This window comes from Puma concolor, chromosome C1 (genome assembly GCF_028749965.1).
Source record: "Puma concolor isolate L17-30 chromosome C1, mPumCon1.1.hap2, whole genome shotgun sequence".
Lineage (NCBI taxonomy): Eukaryota > Metazoa > Chordata > Mammalia > Carnivora > Felidae > Puma > Puma concolor.
The window spans coordinates 97,705,154-97,723,247 of NC_141674.1; the positions used below are offsets into that span (position 1 = coordinate 97,705,154).

Sequence of the window (18,094 nt, forward strand, 5' to 3'; positions counted from 1 at the left end):
AAAAACATCCACAACAGTTATTTAGGGACTCCCCTAAATGTCTATTCTAAGTACTAGGATATTGATTAAACTCTGGTAATTACATACTGACAAAATACTACCCACCCATTGTAAGTTATATTATAGATGAAATAACTGATGGATTACAAGGTTATAAAATGCTTACACTGCCAATCTTCCAGGAAGCATTCTCTAACAAATTCATCTCTACCCAATCTGGACAGCTACTCCTACCAAGTGCTTCGTTAGCGCTGTACTTCCCTATCACAGCTCTTAACCGCATTCTGTGTTATCACATATCTAATCTTCTACCTCTCCTCTAGACTATAAACAATCTAAGAAATATAGACCTTACCTTTCTTTCCAGAGCATCTAACATGTGTATAATCTGACTCCATGTTTATAGTAAACATACACACATGTATTAAGTACCCACTAAGTGCCAGGGACATTTCTGGGCACTGGGGACATGGTGCTAAAACAGACACAATCTAATCTCCACTCTCTTCAACTTTACAATCTAGTTTGACAAGAAAAACAAAGTATCAGTAAGCTACTCTAGATGCAGAGGAAACTTCTCTTTGGGAGGTGACATTTAGGGTGAGTCCTAAGTAATAAAACAAGCCAGGCATGTTTTCTAGGGGAAAATATACCAGGGAGAGGCAAAGGACCTAAAGACAGGAAAAAATCTGTATGTTTTGCACATATACAACACAGAAGAATATCTGAAGAAATACATACCAAAGTGTTAATGGTAGTTATCTAGACTGGAAGAATTATAAATATGTCTTTTTTGCTTATCTGTATTTTCTAATTTCCTACCATAAACATATATTACTTTTAAAACTAAAAATTCATCTTTAATTTTTAAGGGATCATCATGGATTGACAAAGCCAAAATAAAATAGCATCTCTCATTTACTAGATGTTAAAGATATCTAGCAAGAAATCTTTAGGATTAAATAGTCCTGACCAACCTTTCAAGCTCGATGTGGTATTTACTATAGAATTTGTCCACCCAACAACAGTATTTCTGACACAATTCAAGTAATTCAGTGTTAAGACAGATACTCCAATTAATCCTATCGCTACACCTGGGAAGAAAAAGTTCAACAAAATTTACAGTAAATAATTTGGTATAATATGCAAATATGATAGTTGCAGTACTCTATACAAAATTATTACAAATCGCCAACTATTACAAGTTATAAAAACTTCTAAAGAAAATATAAGTCAAAAACTTTAGTGTATAGATACCAAATGACTTGCATTCTAATATCTGTTTTTAAACAAAAAGAAAACCCTTCATTTGCAAACATCACTTGTAATGAAACTGAGGTCATATACCAAAATTATACATGTAATCGGATTGCTTAAATTGCCAAGAGAAAAAGCAGTCCATCTTTTACTCTATATACAACTAAATATTTGACAATTTGTTAAAACACTTAGTCATTTCTATTTCTTACAAATAAAATTAATCTAAACACTTTTCCCGCATTAAAAATTGGTAATTTAGGCAATTCTCCCAAGCAACTAAATGTTAATGCCATTAAATATAAATGTTAGACCAATTTTCAAAGAGTCCTCTAATTACCCTCTGCTAAATGTTTTAGCAATTTCATGGGGAAAAAAAAGAAAAGAAAAGAAAGAGAAAAGAAAAGAAAAGAAAAGAAAAGAAAAGAAAAGAAAAGAAAAGAAAAGAAAAGAAAATATCTTTGAATAGATCCTGTTATTTTAAGCTTCAGAGGAGGTATTTGGTATGCAGGAAATGAATTGTGACCTAGATCTGCCACTGAAATTAACACCAAGAAGGTGCTGCCTTGATTGTAACACATTTTCTATATTACTATCAGCTTACCAATGGTATTTCTAACATGGCCAAGTCTCTGTGGGTTTTATTCCAAACACATTTCAACATGGCCCATCAAAAAAACCACTGTACAGGGAAATGAAAAAGACCTTAAATTGATTGTAATCTCATATTTCAACATAATAAAAGTTTAAATATGAAATAAATTTCAATCCTTCTCCTCGCTAATCCTGTTTTTCAAAGTTTTATTCTTAATCTAAGGCTGCATATAGAGAGCTCACCTTTGCTTATAGAGAAATGGGAGCCTACTTGTGTCATACTAGGTAATGAATTTCAATGAATAAACAAAATTTACTTTTGAATAATTGTGATGACAACTAATTGAAAATGACATACATATACAAACTTGTTAAAGGTTATTACAGTAAGATAGCCCTTGCTGCACTGTAAGAATGTCAAGGTTGTCCTGCCTTGAAATAAAAACATTAAAATTCAATGTCTTTGCAATATAAATGTATCAAATCAATATGCTGTACACCTTACACAATGTTACATGTCAGTTATATCTCAATTTTAAAAAGTACCAATGTCTAAAGTTTTCACAATCTTTCCATTCCTGAGTTGATTGCTTTAGCTTTCCAACAGAGAACATATTCAGGAAATAACATTTTGAGTATTCCCCTCTAGTGCAAAAGCTCAAATTTATCAACAGCTCTTTTACAGAAAAAGAGCCAAGCTACTCTATTATCTGTGATTAAGGAAAGCTTTCATATATCAGACTATGAGAGTAAATATAAAGAGAAGTATGTAAGTCTACAAAGGAAGATACATTTATCTGAGAGACAAACTGCTGCCTTAAAAAATGTCATTATAACTATAACTAGATTAATATATGACACTATCAATAAAATCCTCATAGATGCTAAAATTATCAACTATCAAATAGCCTCATTTAACATCACTATTGAAAAAGTTCATTAATGCAAAAATATTTAGCTTTCCAAATATTACAAAACTTAAACTACTATCACCATTCTTACCCTTGAATTATACCTAGAACTGAAAAAAAATGTAATATCCTCAATTCTTAAAAATCATGGTGGATATACATTTTCAAAGCAAGTACAATTTTTTAGATTTTATTACTCATAATAAAAAAAAAAGGCTAGGGGCGCCTGGGTGGCGCAGTCGGTTAGGCGTCCGATTTCAGCCAGGTCACGATCTCGCCGTCCGTGAGTTCGAGCCCCGCGTCAGGCTCTGGGCTGATGGCTCAGAGCCTGGAGCCTGTTTCCGATTCTGTGTCTCCCTCTCTCTGCCCCTCCCCCGTTCATGCTCTGTCTCTCTCTGTCCCAAAAATAATAAACGTTGAAAAAAAAAAAATTAAAAAAAAAAAAGGCTAAAGTTTTCTGAAAATAAACTTTGTTGTCTTACTAGGGGTCCTTCCCATTTCATATAAAAACCTGACTAAAAAGATCATTGTATGTTTATAACACTGCCTTACTTTACCACCACCACCCCCATCCCTTTACATTATGCTGCTTAAGAGTGGCTGGCTGGATTTGAATCCCTGCCCCTAGACCTTCCGCTCAAAATATTACCTTGCACAACTTAATTTCTTTGCACCTTGTTCCTCATTGGTAAAATGGGGGAAAGTAACAGTACCTCCTCATAAAATCAGTGTGCACAGTAAATGAAACAAAGGACATAAAGTACTTAGAATAGTCCTAGAACATAACAAATACTCAATACATGTTAACTATTATTACCCCAAAATAGTTGAACGACAGAGGCAGTACACAGTGCTACAAGAGCAGGTGCTTTACAGTTAGAGACCTAGCTTAATGTCCCAGCCCTAGTGCTTACTGCTTAAGGGCTCTGGACAAGCTCTTAAGTCTCTTTAAACTTCAATTTTCTCATCTTATGATGTTAATTCTAGTATCTACCTCACAGAGCTATTGTAAGGATTAAAAAAGACAATAAATATAAGACCATCATCACACTACTGAAAACACAGTAAGTGTCACCATCATTATTATCATTTTCCCAATGATATTTGATAAGATTCCTTGAAATAATTGGCAATTATCTCTGGGATATCAAAATTAGAGGTAGAAATTATCGACCTACAATACAATGTAGTGTATTCTAAAAGAACCCAATAAAAGGACAAAAACCTCTGAAAGAGGGAAGAAAATAATTATTCACCAAGGATCTATTAGATATCATATATGTGATCTCATTTTAATCCTCACACAAAATCAGCGAAGTAGATATTAAGTCCATTTTATGGAGAAGAAAACAGCTTGATATAAGATGTTCTGTTATCGTAGGTCCCAGAACTAGTGGGTGACAACCAACATTCAAATGCTCATCTTGTCGGATCCCAAAACTCAAACTTTTCCCATACACTACTACACTACACTCTTCCTTTCTGCCTTCTCAATCAACCCCTCTCTACAACACCTCCTGTGAGATGATCAACTAAAATTACCTGGTTACAATTAATGGACAAGGACCTAAAAGAATCTCCAATAAAGGGAGCATTATGTCATTCAACAAATATTTTACTGAGTGCCCATTACATGATAATTCTGCATGATCACAAAGATGGCATTATTTATGTTATGCAAAAATGTCATGCCTTATAGACTTTCCCCATCCCCTCTCTAGGTGGGTAAGGAAGATATCAGTCCCTGAAGTTGTTGCTCTGATAAATGAGACTACCTATTTATTTTACTTCTCTGTATAATCAATCCCCAAATAATTCCTCACTCCTATCACCAAACAGAACTTGGATTTTAAATTCCTGCCAACAGCTTTCTGACATCACAGAAAATTTCAATTAGTTGTCTGACTTGGGGACACTCCCTGTGATAGAAATTGGGCAGTTGGTCAAAGATGAAAAAAACGTGAGAAAGGAAGGCTGACTCACAAGTGAATACAAAAGAGCAATCCTGTCATTTAACGACACTAAAGAAAAGAGCCAGAGGGATGGACTCCCCCCTTGCCTTTTTTTTTTAACAAAATATTGAAATATTATTAAAAACATAAATTTACTAAACAAGAATTTAAAATAATCTTTGAGCAAGTTTGTTCTGTTTTATGAGCGATAAAAGAAGAAAAAAAATTCAGGTTTCAAAATACCAAGATAACTATCAGTTGAACCGAAACTTGAACCTGTTGTTTACAAGAAATAAAAAAACATTTTAATATCTCTTTATTAACTTAACAATCCAAATGGGCTTAGTGAAAAGCGAAGTGGACCACAAATCAAAAAAAAAAAAAAAAACAAAGGGGTCCTAGGGGCACCTGGGAGGCTCAGTTAAGGGTCCACTCTTAATTTCAGCTCAGGTCATGGTCCCAGAATTGTGGGATCGAGCCCAACAGAGCTCCAAGCTCAGCATGATGCCTGCTTGAGAATCTCTCTCTCCCTCCGCCCCTCTCTTCTGCTTGCATGCCCTCTAAAATAAAAAACTTAAACAAAAACAAAACAAAAAAGGGGGTCCTAGATTCAGTTCTATCACTTACTAACTAGAAAATCTTAAGCATGTCACTTCACCTCTTCAAATCTTACTTTAGTTCCCATCTTAGAGATGAGAAATTGTTGTTTCAACTATATATAAGCAACTCCAAACATCTGGAATCTGAAATTTGTGATTAACTTATACATGAAGTTGGATTCAGTACAGTTGGGCTGGTGTGAAGGAACGTCTTTCAGCTGAATGATCTATCTCTGAGATTGGCAAACTGTAGTGCAAAAACTACCACAGATGATACATTTGAATGAGTGGAGTAATGTCACAAAAAAACTTTATTTCTGGACACTGAATTTAAATTTCTCATGATTTCCACATCAGGGATTTTCTTCAACCATTTTAAATGTAAAAACCAGGGGCGTCTGGGTGACTCAGTCAGTTAAGCAAGCGACTCTTGATGTGGCTCAGATCACCATCTTCTGGTTCATGGGTTTGAGCCCCACGTCAGACTCCATGCTGACAGCTCGGAGCCTGCTTAGGATTCTCTGTCTCCTTCTCTCTCTGCCCCTTTTGCGTGTGTGCTCGCTCTCGCACTCTCTCAAAATGAATAAATATTTAAAAAATAAATAAAAAATAAAATGTAAAAACCATCTTTATTTGACAAGTCATACAAAAACAGGTAGTAGAACTGATATTTTAAAAATGTGTAAAAGCCATCCAATAGAAGAATAGTCTTCAACAAAGGTGCTGGAAAAATTCGATATCCATAGGCAAAAAAATATGAACCTAGACCTAAACACCTCACACCTTACACAAAACTAACTTAAATGAATCAGAGATGCACATTAAAAATTACAATTTTAAGAGGAAAAAAAAATAGAAGAAAATCTTTGAGACCTGAGTCTTGAGACCAAGACATGACATCAAAAGCATAATCCATAAAAGGGGGGAAAAATCAGTAAATTAGACCTCACAAAATTTACTTTGGCTCTAACTACTAACCTCCCTGTTAAAGGAGGGAAAGACAAGCAACAAAAGTGGGAGGAAATATTTGCAAACCATATATCTGACAAAGGACTCATACCTGTAATATACAAAGAATTCTCAAAAAAATTCAGTAAAAACCAATTCAATTAGAAAACGAGCAAAAGACAAAAGACATCTTACTGATGAAGATATATGGCCAGCAAATGATGACAAAAAAAGATGTTAAATATCACTAGCCACTAGGGAAATGCAGCTTAAGTCCATGATGAAGTATTACTACACATCTATTAGAATAAATAAAAGAAAAATAGTAACAATACCAGATACTGGCAAGGATGTGAACAAAGTGGAATTTTCATACGCTGCTGGTAAGAATGTAAAATTGTACAGATATTTTAGAAAATAGTTTGGTAATAGCTTAAAAAAAAAAACTAAACATACATTTACTACATGACCTAGCAATTACATTCCCCGAGAAATGAAAATTTACATCCACACAAAAACCTGAATGTGAACATTCACAGAAGCTTTATTCTAATACACAAGCTGGAAACGATCAAAATGTCACCTTAGTAGGTGAATGGTTAAACTGTGGTATATCCATAACATAGAATACGACTGGGCAATGAAAAGGAGTGAGCTATTGGTACATAAAACTTGAATGGATCTGAAGAACACCATGCTAAGTGGGGGGGAAAAAAAAGCTTCAAAAGATCACACACTGTATTATTCCCTTTATAACATTCTCAAAATGATGAAATTATTGAGAACAGACTGGTGGTTGCTAGGAGTTAGGGAAGGGAGAGAAACATAGGTGTCTAAGACTTTCAAGAGATTACCACAAGGGGGGATCTTTGTGGTGATGGAATAGTTGTGGATCTTGATTGCAATAGTGGTTAAACTAATCTACAGGTGATAAAATGGCACAATTATACACACACCATTGCACCACTGTCAATTTCCTGGTGTTGATATTATACAATAGTTATGTAACACATAACCATTTGGAAAAACTAATGAAGGGTAAAAACTTCTCTGTACTATTTTTGCAATTTCTGGTGAATATATAATTACCTCAAAATAAAAAGTTAGAGTTTCTGAAAATCTGAGAATAAGGGAGGGAAGACCTAGCTCTGTGAATAGCCAGGGTCTAGCCACTCTTCTTATTAATCTTAGACTTGTTTCAAGGACCAAGTATGATAAAAGGCAGTTTTAAATGTGTCTAATATCAGCCAGATACTGTTTTAAGTACTTTCCACATATTGCCCCATTTAATCTACATAACCTTGTAAAAAGAAGTACTACAACCCCTTTGTACAGACAGGAAACTGAAAGAGGTTAAAGTAATTTGCCCAGGATCAAACAGTAAGTAATAGAGCCACAAGTTAAACTTAGATTGACTCCAGAGGCATGCCTCCTCCACACCACTGTAACAAATATAAAGATGTTCAGCCAAAAAAAAAAAAAAAAAAAAAGGTATCGATCAAAGTGTGTGCAAAAGCCTGGATTAAACAAGGGTAAATCAGTTTATTTTCTGTAAGGTTCTCAGAACTTTTAAAATGCCAGTGTATATCTTGTATCTAGAAGGCTACAAGATATACTTTTTCCTACATTCCAGCGTATATGGCCACGCAGCCCTTTTCCTGCAGAGTATATAATACAACAGTCCCTCATTCAAAAGTTAAAACGTTTAGGGGCGTCTGGGTGGCTCAGTCGGTTAAGCATCCCACTCTTGATTTCGGCTGAGGTCATGATCTTACCGTTCCTGAGTTCAAGCCCCAAGCCAGGCTCTGCCCAGACAGAGCGGAGCCTGCTTGGAATTCTCTCTCTCTCTCTTTCTCTATGCCCCTCCCTGTGCCCTTGCATGGCACTTTCTCTCAAAAATAAACATTTTTTTAAGAAAGTTAAAATGTTTAAACTAGACTTATTATGGTGATCCTTCTGCAATATATACAAATAGGGAATCGTGTTGTACACCTGAAACTAATATAGCATTACATGCCTACTGTGTTTCAATTAACAAAAAAAGGTAAGATGTTTAAATTACCCGATCTTAGCCTTAACCCACCTCTTCACATATTGGCAAACTACAAATGCTTCAAGCTGCATTGTCCAATAAGTTAATCAGAATTAAATAAAATTTAAAATGAGATTCCTCAATCATACCAGCCACATAAAAGCCTTCAAAACTTGTTTCAAGAGCCGCATATGCCCAGTGGCTACCATACTGTACAGCAAGTACAAATACAGAACATTTCCATCACTAGAGAAAGTTCTGTCAGACAACACTGAGTTAAAGGTTTGTTTTTGTCTGTTTTTTAAAGAACACAGGGCCTGTGAGTCCTCAGAGAAGCGCCCTGTTGTTTATTATACATGTAATTACCACCATCCCTCCATAAAAAGGGGCTAGGTCAGAAACTTTTGATGGTGCTGGCTACTGTCATTCTGATTCCAAGGCAAAGGGAAGGAGTAAGCAAGGAAAGGGGAAAAGTAAATAGCATAAAAAAAGAAAGAAACAACATGCAGCTAGGGGAAGACGCTTGAACTGGGATTCAAGAGATCTGGGTTCTACTTCCTGTGGTGCCAATGATTCATTAAAAGAAAAAAATTTTTAATGTTTGTACTTGCTACTAATTAACTGTAACTTAATTAGACAAGTCGCCTCACTACTTTGGGCCACAGTTTCCTCTTCCACAATACAAATTTAAATTGGATGATCTCTAAGATTCCCTCCAAATCTGTGTGGTTAAAACACACATATAGAAGAAATGAGGTGAGAAATAAAAGAGAACAAGATCATCACATATTGGTGGTGGAAACTGGCACTCCTGTCAGCTTGGCACAAGTTTTATTCCTGATAATAACACCTGGATACCACCAAAGTTAGAAAGATTCAATTCAGTAAGTATTTTTTGAGCAATTATTTGCAAAACACTGCACTATTTGTACGCAGAACCACAAAAAACTTGAGTCAAGACCAAGTACGTGGAAGAAATCCAAGACTCAGAAAACTTTACATTGAAAGACTTGTTCATTAACATGTAATACCCCATCTGGCCCAATGCGACTATATAAGCATCTTAAAATCTTCTTGAGGAAATACAACTAACAAGCTATATGAAATCATATACAAACACACGGTATACTCAAACTTCATACCCCCTCCTTTCTGCGGAGAATACAAATAAATGTTCCATGTACTTGGGAACAGGAAGACACCAATATTAGTAAACCTAATTTCTCTAGATTCCACATTTAATTAGGTAGTCCTACATTTCCTGGGTTCGGTATTCTTGACTTTAGTGTGGGCTCTTGGAATTAAATAGTCAATTTTTTTATGTGCCAGAAAGAATAAATCGCAACGGGAATTCTTCCTTCTAACGATCCATTACAGCACGTTTCTCACTTTTCTCACTTTTCAGAGGCACGGTTGGTCCTATTTCCTAGGATCATAAAAGACAGAAAACCTTCCCCATCCCTCTATCGAGAAGTATTAATATAAAATTAAAAATTATTTCACCTCCGGATAAAAAAGAACCACTATAAACTACGTTTGATATTTTACCTTGCAGAAACTAAAGCAACCTGAGTCGAGGAACCTGTGTTAAGAATTCAAACTCATTAAAGCCCCACACCATACCCGTGAATATTTTGGAGCCGAGGAGAGTTTATATTAAAGATTTCCACAAAAGAAAACAAGAAAAAAGGATTTTAGCGACAAGCCTTTACTTTAGAAAAGCAGTTTTTAATATCCCAGCTACTAATCCCACGCCAAGGACCGCGCGGCGCGGAAACCCTGGCGAATTTGAAAACAAACGTTGGTAAAGGCTGGGGGTGAAGGGCGGGGGTGGGGAAGGGAGAGCCGGGTAAGGGGGTTAGTAACTGACAGCTCGGCCTCGAAACGAGAAGCCTCAAGTAGGTCAGGCTGTGTCAACGGTTTGAAATCCAGGGTCCACCCCAGTGGGCTTAAGGGAGTAGAGCAGCAGGAGGTAAGCAGGGGTTTGGCGTCTTTCAGTGCTAAAGGGGCGGGATATCGGACCTAAGGGAGACCTAGAACCCGAGCTCGGGGTAGTTCGCCTGCTCTCACCTCTCTTGGGGGCCTTGATCAGAGGCACCCCTCCAGTTCTCTCCCCGTTTTCCTGCTTGTCCTTGTGCTTGAGATCGCCCGGAACGCAGGAGCTGGGGTCACCATCGGAGCCGCGGTGGTGATGGTGCTTGTGCCGCTCCTTGTGGCCCTTATGCTTGGGCCCGGCCGCGCTCACCGTCAAAGGAGAGAAGGTGAAGAGGGCCGATGTGCCTGGGGCCGGGAGCGGGGCAGCGACAGCGGGCCCGGCGGGTGCCAGCGAAGGTGGCGGCGGAGGCGGCAGGAGCAGAGGCTCAACAGGGCCTGGGACGGTTGGGGCTGCATTCGTTGGCGGCAGCGGCCCGGGATGTTGGCGGCTGCGACGCCGCCGGTGAGGGGGAGCGAGAGGGGGGTCCTGGCTCGGCCGCCCCCGCTTCTCCTGAGAACCCCCACTGCTCGCTCGGCGCTGCCGCTTCACTCCCCGCGGCGAGACCCCAGCATGGGGTTTCTCCTTCCCTTCTTTGTCCGGCTCCTCCTGCGCCGCCACCGCCCGTACTACGCGCACCGCTCCGACCTGCGCAGCCATTTCACCCACAAACACACATTTAAATGGCCCGACCGCCCCCCCGTCCGCGTATCGCGCAAGCGCCGCCCGCGCACGGCCCGCTGGGCATTGGAGTCTCTTCCCCGCCCTCCACTTCTCGGCCGTTCTTCCTCCGGAGCTGAACATGCCGGAAGCGACAGTTCCCAGCGCTTCTCCGCAGGCCTCTCCGAGTGAGCTCTATTTTAAAGCACCCAGAGCCTCGCAGAGCCTCATGGGAGCGGTAGTTCCCCCGCGCTCCCGCCGCGTCCCTGGCTCTGGGAGTGGAGGAGCGGAAAGAGAGCGTGCGCCGAGTCACGCTTCGGGCTGCGACGCAACCGCCGCTGGGCGGAGAGTTGCCGCCAACCGCCTTAACGGCCGAAACAATGTTAGTGGCTTTCAAGTCTGTCTGCGCGTTCCCATTATCGTCTGTGTGTGCCCCCTTGGTCATTATACACGGAGTCGGTGGGCTCCATAGGTACTTATCAATTTCATATTCGTTCCTCTCAAAACCTTTGTGAGGAATCCCCGGCCTCTTATCCTTGGACAAGCGACGAAATGAAGAGGAAAGGGGAACCTGGTCATACGTAAAACGAGGGCGATTTGGGTTTAGAATCTAATCGGGCTGCAGTGAAGACATGTTTTAACCTCTTCGTGGGCATTGCCATGGTTACAGGTACCCGCGTAACAAGGCAGGTGCGAGAACTGTCCGGGAGCCTGGTGAGCGCCGCCGCACCTCGCCTTAGAGCCACATCTCCTCTAATGCCTGGAAAGGTAGAGGCCGGCATTTATTTTGAATCCGTCCCTAGGTGGAAAACCCATGTTTTTAAACTTATTGAAGATTTTTTTTTCATGTCCCACCTTATAAGGTTGCATAAATTTGAGAAATGTGTCTACCGCAGACCTGTCCAAAAATCGTCACTGTGCACCAATGTTGCTGCCCAGAAATTCATCCACAACTTCATCGGCGCTTTAGATTTTCCCTAAGATTCTCTTCCTATATTTGGTCCTTGATAAAGATATTTGGAAATAATTGATTACAATGAAGTACTCAGAAATGCCACTAGTGCCTGGAGGATTCAGCTAAATGAACACTGCAGTAAAGTTAGCTCAAAGACAAAACAGTTTATTGTGCACCTATTGCGTGCAATGTACTTCAATAGACAGTTAACATTTCATCAATTTGCGCTATCTGGCTTTGTATTGAAAGACATTAAAGAACAAATGCTGTTTGAGTATTTTAGGTTCTGAAAGTTAAACTTTTCTAAGTTTCAAAAAAAAGTTCAATCATGAGGGGAACTCGGGAATCTTTTGTAAGAATAATTACCCACTAACTTACTTGTTACATAAAATTAGATTTGAAAAATCAGATTTTCTTAAAATATTTTGTAGAAGAATTTTTAGGGGCCCTGGATAGCTCAATTGGTTAAGCGTGGGACTCTTGATTTCCTCTCAGGTCCTGATCTCAGTGTTGTGAGACAGAGCCCGGTGACAGCAGGAGCCTACTTAAATATTCTCTCCCTCTCTCTCCCTCTCTCTCTCCCTCCCACCCTCTCCCTCTCCGTCTTTCTCCCTGCCCCTCCCTCACCTTCCCCCCCACCCCAATAAAATGTTTTAAACTAGTAGTACCTCTGATTGGTTGGATGTAAGTTGCACATGTTTATACAGGACCTTTGAAATGAAGAAAATGCTACCAAAAGATAACGATTTTGTTGATTATTCTTCTAGATTTGGTAATTGAAGAACTTTGGCTAAAATTTACCAGAAATGTAGTTGAACATCCTGTTAGTTGGTATATCCAAATACAAAAATGATTTTCATTATTCTTTTATTATTTTCATTATTGAAATATATTATGAAATTATTTTCATTATTATTTATTCTCTTAATTATAACGTTTCCTTTTCTTACTACTCTGGTTTTCCACCTTTGGGAAGATGTGCAAGGTATACTCCATTTAGGCAAAAATAACTCCCAGGGAATAGTCATTGTCACAAGCAGTCATTTTGTATCATTTTGTGCCACAACCACAAGTCAGATTTTGTGAAACACTTGCTATTGTAAAATCTGGCAATGCAGACATTCAGTTGAGATCCAATTCTTACAAATATTTTGAAGTTTCTACTTAAGTAGAAGAAAAATAACTTCCAAAATGAAAAATAAGTCCATTCTAAAACTTTCTCATCCAGCATTCTCTACATAATCCCAAGTGACAAACTTATTTCCAGTTTCCAACCCAATGCAAATGAGATGAAAATGTACAACTTCTGGCACTTCTTTGAATATGGCTTTTCTAATATTGCTATTAAACATTACAGTGTCTTCATTGTTGAAATTATAAATATGGAACACTTATTTTAGCTAGCAGTATTCCAGTAGTTTTATTTCCAGATGCACTTGCAGCTATATTCCAAAGTTGTGTTAAATATTCCAAGTCGCTGGTGGTTTCCTTGGTCCTTTGGGTTTTGAAAAACGATTTGCAAACCCTGGGAACAAAAATAAATTGGAAAAGTCTTTTAGTATATAGAAATGAATACTTAGATTTTAGAGCATGTTATAATGTATGCAAGTACATGGATTTTTTTTTCAAAACGTTAGGCAGCATCTTTGATCAATTAATAGTAGATTATAAAGGCACAGTAGGGGCGCCTGGGTGGCGCAGTCGGTTAAGCCTCCGACTTCAGCCAGGTCACGATCTCGCGGTCCGTGAGTTCGAGCCCCGCGTCAGGCTCTGGCTGATGGCTCAGAGCCTGGAGCCTGTTTCCGATTCTGTGTCTCCCTCTCTCTCTGCCCCTCCCCCGTTCATGCTCTGTCTCTCTCTGTCCCAAAAATAAATAAACGTTGAAAAAAAAATTAAAAAAAAAAAAAAAGGCACAGTAATTAAGTTAGTGCATAAATGATAACAATACTAATAACATTTTAAATTTGTAGAACACTTATAAATTTACTCATGGTAATAATTAGATGAAGAACCCTGGTTATAACAATCTTTAGTAACTCAGCATATACAGTTGACCCTTGAACATTTTCTTTAGCTTACTATAAGAATACAGCATATGATATCTAAGATAGATAGATAGATAGATAGATAGATAGATAGATAGATAGATATAAGATAAGCATAAGACTTCAGGTCAACAGTAGGCTATTAGTTAAGTTTTGGGAAATTTTAAGTTTTGCAGATTTTCAACTACATGGGGGTCAGGGGGGCATACCTATTCCCCAAATTGTTCAAGGATTGATTGTAATATCCTTTTCTTCCAAGTTTCTTTTTAATGTGTGTTTATTTTTGAGAGAGGGCAGAGGAGGGGCAGAGAGGGTGACAGAGGATCCAAAGTGGGCTCCACACTGACAGCAGAGAACCCCATGCGGGGCTTAAACCCACAAACCATGAGATCATGACCTGAGCCAAAGTCAGATACTTAACCGACTGAGCCACCAGGCTCCCTTTTTTTCCCCCAGTTTTACTGACATATTATTGACATGTAACATGTTAAATTTAGGGTATACAACATGATAATTTGATACATGTATATATTATGAAATGATTAGCACATTAAGGCTGGGTAAGACCTCCATCTCATATAAGTACCATTTTTTGTGGTGATTACATTTATGATTTACTCTAAACTTTCAAGTATAGAATACAGTACTGTTAAATATATAATTACCATGCTGTATGTTAGACCCCCAGAACTTACTCATCTTACAGCTGGAAGTTTGTACCTTTTGGCCAACATCTCTTCATTTCCCCCAGCCCCTGGCAACCACCATTCTACTGTATATTTCTGTGAGTTTAGCTTTTTTAGATTCCACATGTAAGTGATACATACAGTATTTGTCTTTCTCTGACTTATCTCATTTCGTGTAATAACCCCAAGTTTCATTCATGTTGTCTCAAACAGGATTTCCTTCTTTTTTATGGCTGAATAATATGCATATATATATATATATATATATATATATATATATATATGAAATGTATATATAACACATGTTCCTTATCCATTCATCTGTCAAGTGGAAACTTAGGTTGTTCCCATGTCTTGTGTATCGTAAATAATGGTGCAGTGAACATGAGGTGCAGATACCTCTTCTGAGGTAAGGATTTCACTTATTTTAGATAGATACCCAGAAGTAGGATTACCAGATCATGTAATAGATCTATTTTCAATGTTTTGAGGAACTTCCATACTGTTTTCCCTAATGGCTACGCCAGTTCACATTCATACAACAATGTATGGGATTCTCCTTTCTCCACAGCCTAGCAAACATTTGTCTGTTGTCTCTTTGATAATGGCCATTCTGACACATGTGAAGTGATATCTCACTATGGTTTTGCTCTGCATTTCCCTGATGATTAGTGATATCTAGCATCTTTGCACACACCTGTTGGCCATTCATCTTTTTCCAGAAATATGTCTTTTCAAGTCCTTTGCCCATTTTTGAATTGTTTAGTTTTTTTGAGTAATATCTTATGTCTACATCTTTTCACCTACCACACATAAAAAAAAAAAAAAAACCTGGGAAATTTCAATTTCAGAAAAATAAGCACTATTGCTTTACAAAATTATTACATTAAACTCACTCATATTTCAGGTACCTTTGTGGCTCAGTCATTAAGCATCTGATTTTGGCTGAGGTCATGATCTCACAGTTCGTGAGTTCAAGTCCCACATCTGGTGAGCACGAACCCCCCCTCAGGTGAACACAAGCCCCACTTTTCTCTCTCTCTTTCTCTCTCTCTCTGCCCCTTGTGGGATTCTCTCTCTCTCTGCTCCTCGCTCACTTGTGCCCCCCCCAAAAAAAAAAAACAAAAAATAAAAAAACTCAGGTATATTTCTACTTCGGCCCAGGAAGCCCTCAATTTACTAAGATATTGTTTGAAAAGCTTAGGAAAATAAACTAATAAACAATCGTGAAAAGCTAAAGTAATCACTTTTATTTATCTGTCTCCTTCAAACATTCCTCTCTGCCCCCTCTCTCTCCTCAAAAGAAGGAGGACAAGGAAATTGTGCAGAACCAATGAAAATTGTTTCTGGATCCTTTCAAAAAGATTTGCAGGTTGATAACATCGGTTCTTTATCACTTTAGCAACATAGGACTTTTCTGTGATGAAGGTATATTTTCAAGGCACTCTGAAAATTAACAACTTTAGGCACTCAAATTGAACAATGAAAGCTTTGAAATGCAAGGGGAGAACAGAACATGGAAAACTAAAAATATTCCTAAACCTTTAATTCCATCATCTTCCAAAATTGTGGGTATTGTACACCTTACAGAACTGATGAAAAGGTCAGATGAGATATTTCTTAAAGCATCCAGCACAATGCATGGCACATCATAAACACTCAAGTGTTGCTTCAATCAGAACCACAAAAAAAAAAAAAACCAAAAACCATACCAGAACTAGAAGAAAAGGTGAGTATGGAAGAGAAGAAAAGAAGATAAAAACAAGAAAACTACTAATATTAAATTAATAATGGTGATGATAAAAAAAAAAATTGGGGAGAGGCACACAGCCAAGTTCATATACATTTTACTCCTCTGAGTGATAAAAAAAATAGAAGGAATATTTCAGGTTAAATAGCTTCACACAAATAGTCACAAACTCATCCATTCAGTCCAGGTAGCTTGACTGCAACCCAAGTAAACTGAGAATACACGTAAGAACATAATATGTAAGTACCAAGTATCTGAAACCTGAAAGAAATACCTGCATTCAGTCTTTTTCACTGATCAATTCTGAATTCTGAATAGAACAATAGCAAGTTACCTTTTTTTTTTTTTTTTACTGTTTATTTTATTTTTGAGAGACAGAGCATGAGCGGGGGAAGGGCAGAGAGAAAGAGAGAGAGACACACACACAGAATCCCAAGCAGGCTCCAGGCTCTGAGCTGTCAGCACAGAGCCCAACATGGGGCTTGAACTCAGAAATGGTGAGATCATGACCTGAGCCAAAGTTGGACACTTAACCGACTGAGCCACCCAGGTGCCCCAGCAAGCTACCCTTTTTTGCATGTAGGCCAATTCAGAAAAAATAAAAATGCTTATAAACAGAATTTTTATTCAAAATTAAAAACTTTTGTATGTAAATTATTACTACAATTTATATTGCTTCCTTCATTAAAAAGAAAAACGGGGGCGCCTGGGTGGCTTAGTTAAGTAAGCATCTAACTTCGGCTCAGGTCATGATCTCGTGGTTCGTGGGTTTGAGCCCCGCGTCGCACTCTGTGCTGACAGCTCGGAGCCTGGAGCCTGCTTTGGATTCTGTGTCTCCTCTCTCTGCCCCTCCCCAACTTGTGCTCTGTCTCTCTATGTCTCTCAAAACAATAAATAAATGTTAAAAAACACAAATTTAAAAAAAGAGCCAGTGAAAGAGTTGTACTTTTTAAGTAAGTAAATATTCAAATCTAAGCATATTTGAGAAGAAATATATTATGGAGGCAGCTCTTCAATACTTTATCTTCATATTAGATCACAGATTGTTGTAAAGTTAGATGGGTCATGAGTTACTCAAGTGGTATCACTGATGGAGAGAAAGGAAGGAAGGAAGGGAACATTTGTGTTCCAGGCAAAGTTTTGTATGTTTTTTTCATGGGGTATATGATAATCTGTATGAATTTTTTAACTAAATGATTTCATAAGAATAGTAACTTCTTTGGGGCGCCTGGGTGGCTTGGTCGGTTAAGCGTCTGACTTCGCCTCAGGTCATGATCTCACGGTCCGTGAGTTCAAGCCCCGCTTGAACTCTGTGCTGACAGCTCAGAGCCTGGAGCCTGTTTCAGATTCTGTGTCTCCCTCTCTCTCTGCCACTCCCCTGTTCATGCTCTGTCTGTCTCTGTCTCAAAAATAAATAAACGTTAAAAAAAAATTTTTTTTAAAAATAGTAACTTCTTTTTCTCTAACATTTTAAACCTTAGATAATATAATCTAGATAAAGATTTTAATGTTTATTTTTGAAAGAGAGAGAGGGCGCTAGTGGGGGAGGCGGTAGAGAGAGGGAGAGAGGGGATCCCAAGCAGGCTCCAAGCTGTCAGTACAGAACCCGATGTAGGGCTCAAACCCCAAACTGTGAGATCATGACCTGAGCTGAAACCAAGAGTCAAACCAACTGAGCCACCCAGGTGCCCCCAAATAAAACTTTTCAGCCCAAAAAATGTATCCAGAGATTC

At 38.4% G+C, this 18,094-nt stretch overlaps 2 protein-coding genes and 1 long non-coding RNA gene across 4 annotated transcripts in view; 1 reads left to right on the forward strand and 2 right to left on the reverse strand.

Annotated features, from left to right (window-relative positions):
- Positions 1-11,094, reverse strand: part of RSBN1 (round spermatid basic protein 1) — a 47,217-nt gene extending 36,123 nt beyond the window's left edge. Inside the window, exon 1 of the mRNA XM_025935294.2 lies at positions 10,364-11,094. Coding sequence (XP_025791079.1) covers positions 10,364-11,069 — 706 coding nt within the window. The 5' untranslated portion in view covers positions 11,070-11,094. The remainder of the gene's footprint in view (positions 1-10,363) is intronic.
- LOC147578262 (uncharacterized) overlaps positions 9,989-18,094 on the forward strand; it is a 53,524-nt gene continuing 45,418 nt past the window's right edge. Inside the window, exon 1 of the long non-coding RNA XR_015255000.1 lies at positions 9,989-10,265. This is a non-coding gene — a long non-coding RNA (uncharacterized LOC147578262). The remainder of the gene's footprint in view (positions 10,266-18,094) is intronic.
- The window catches only part of PTPN22 (protein tyrosine phosphatase non-receptor type 22), a 60,272-nt gene continuing 54,919 nt past the window's right edge, over positions 12,742-18,094 (reverse strand). For both annotated transcript variants that reach the window (XM_086717875.1, XM_025933921.2), the window contains one exon: positions 12,742-13,405. In XM_086717875.1, coding sequence (XP_086574001.1) covers positions 13,341-13,405 — 65 coding nt within the window. In that variant the 3' untranslated portion in view covers positions 12,742-13,340. The remainder of the gene's footprint in view (positions 13,406-18,094) is intronic.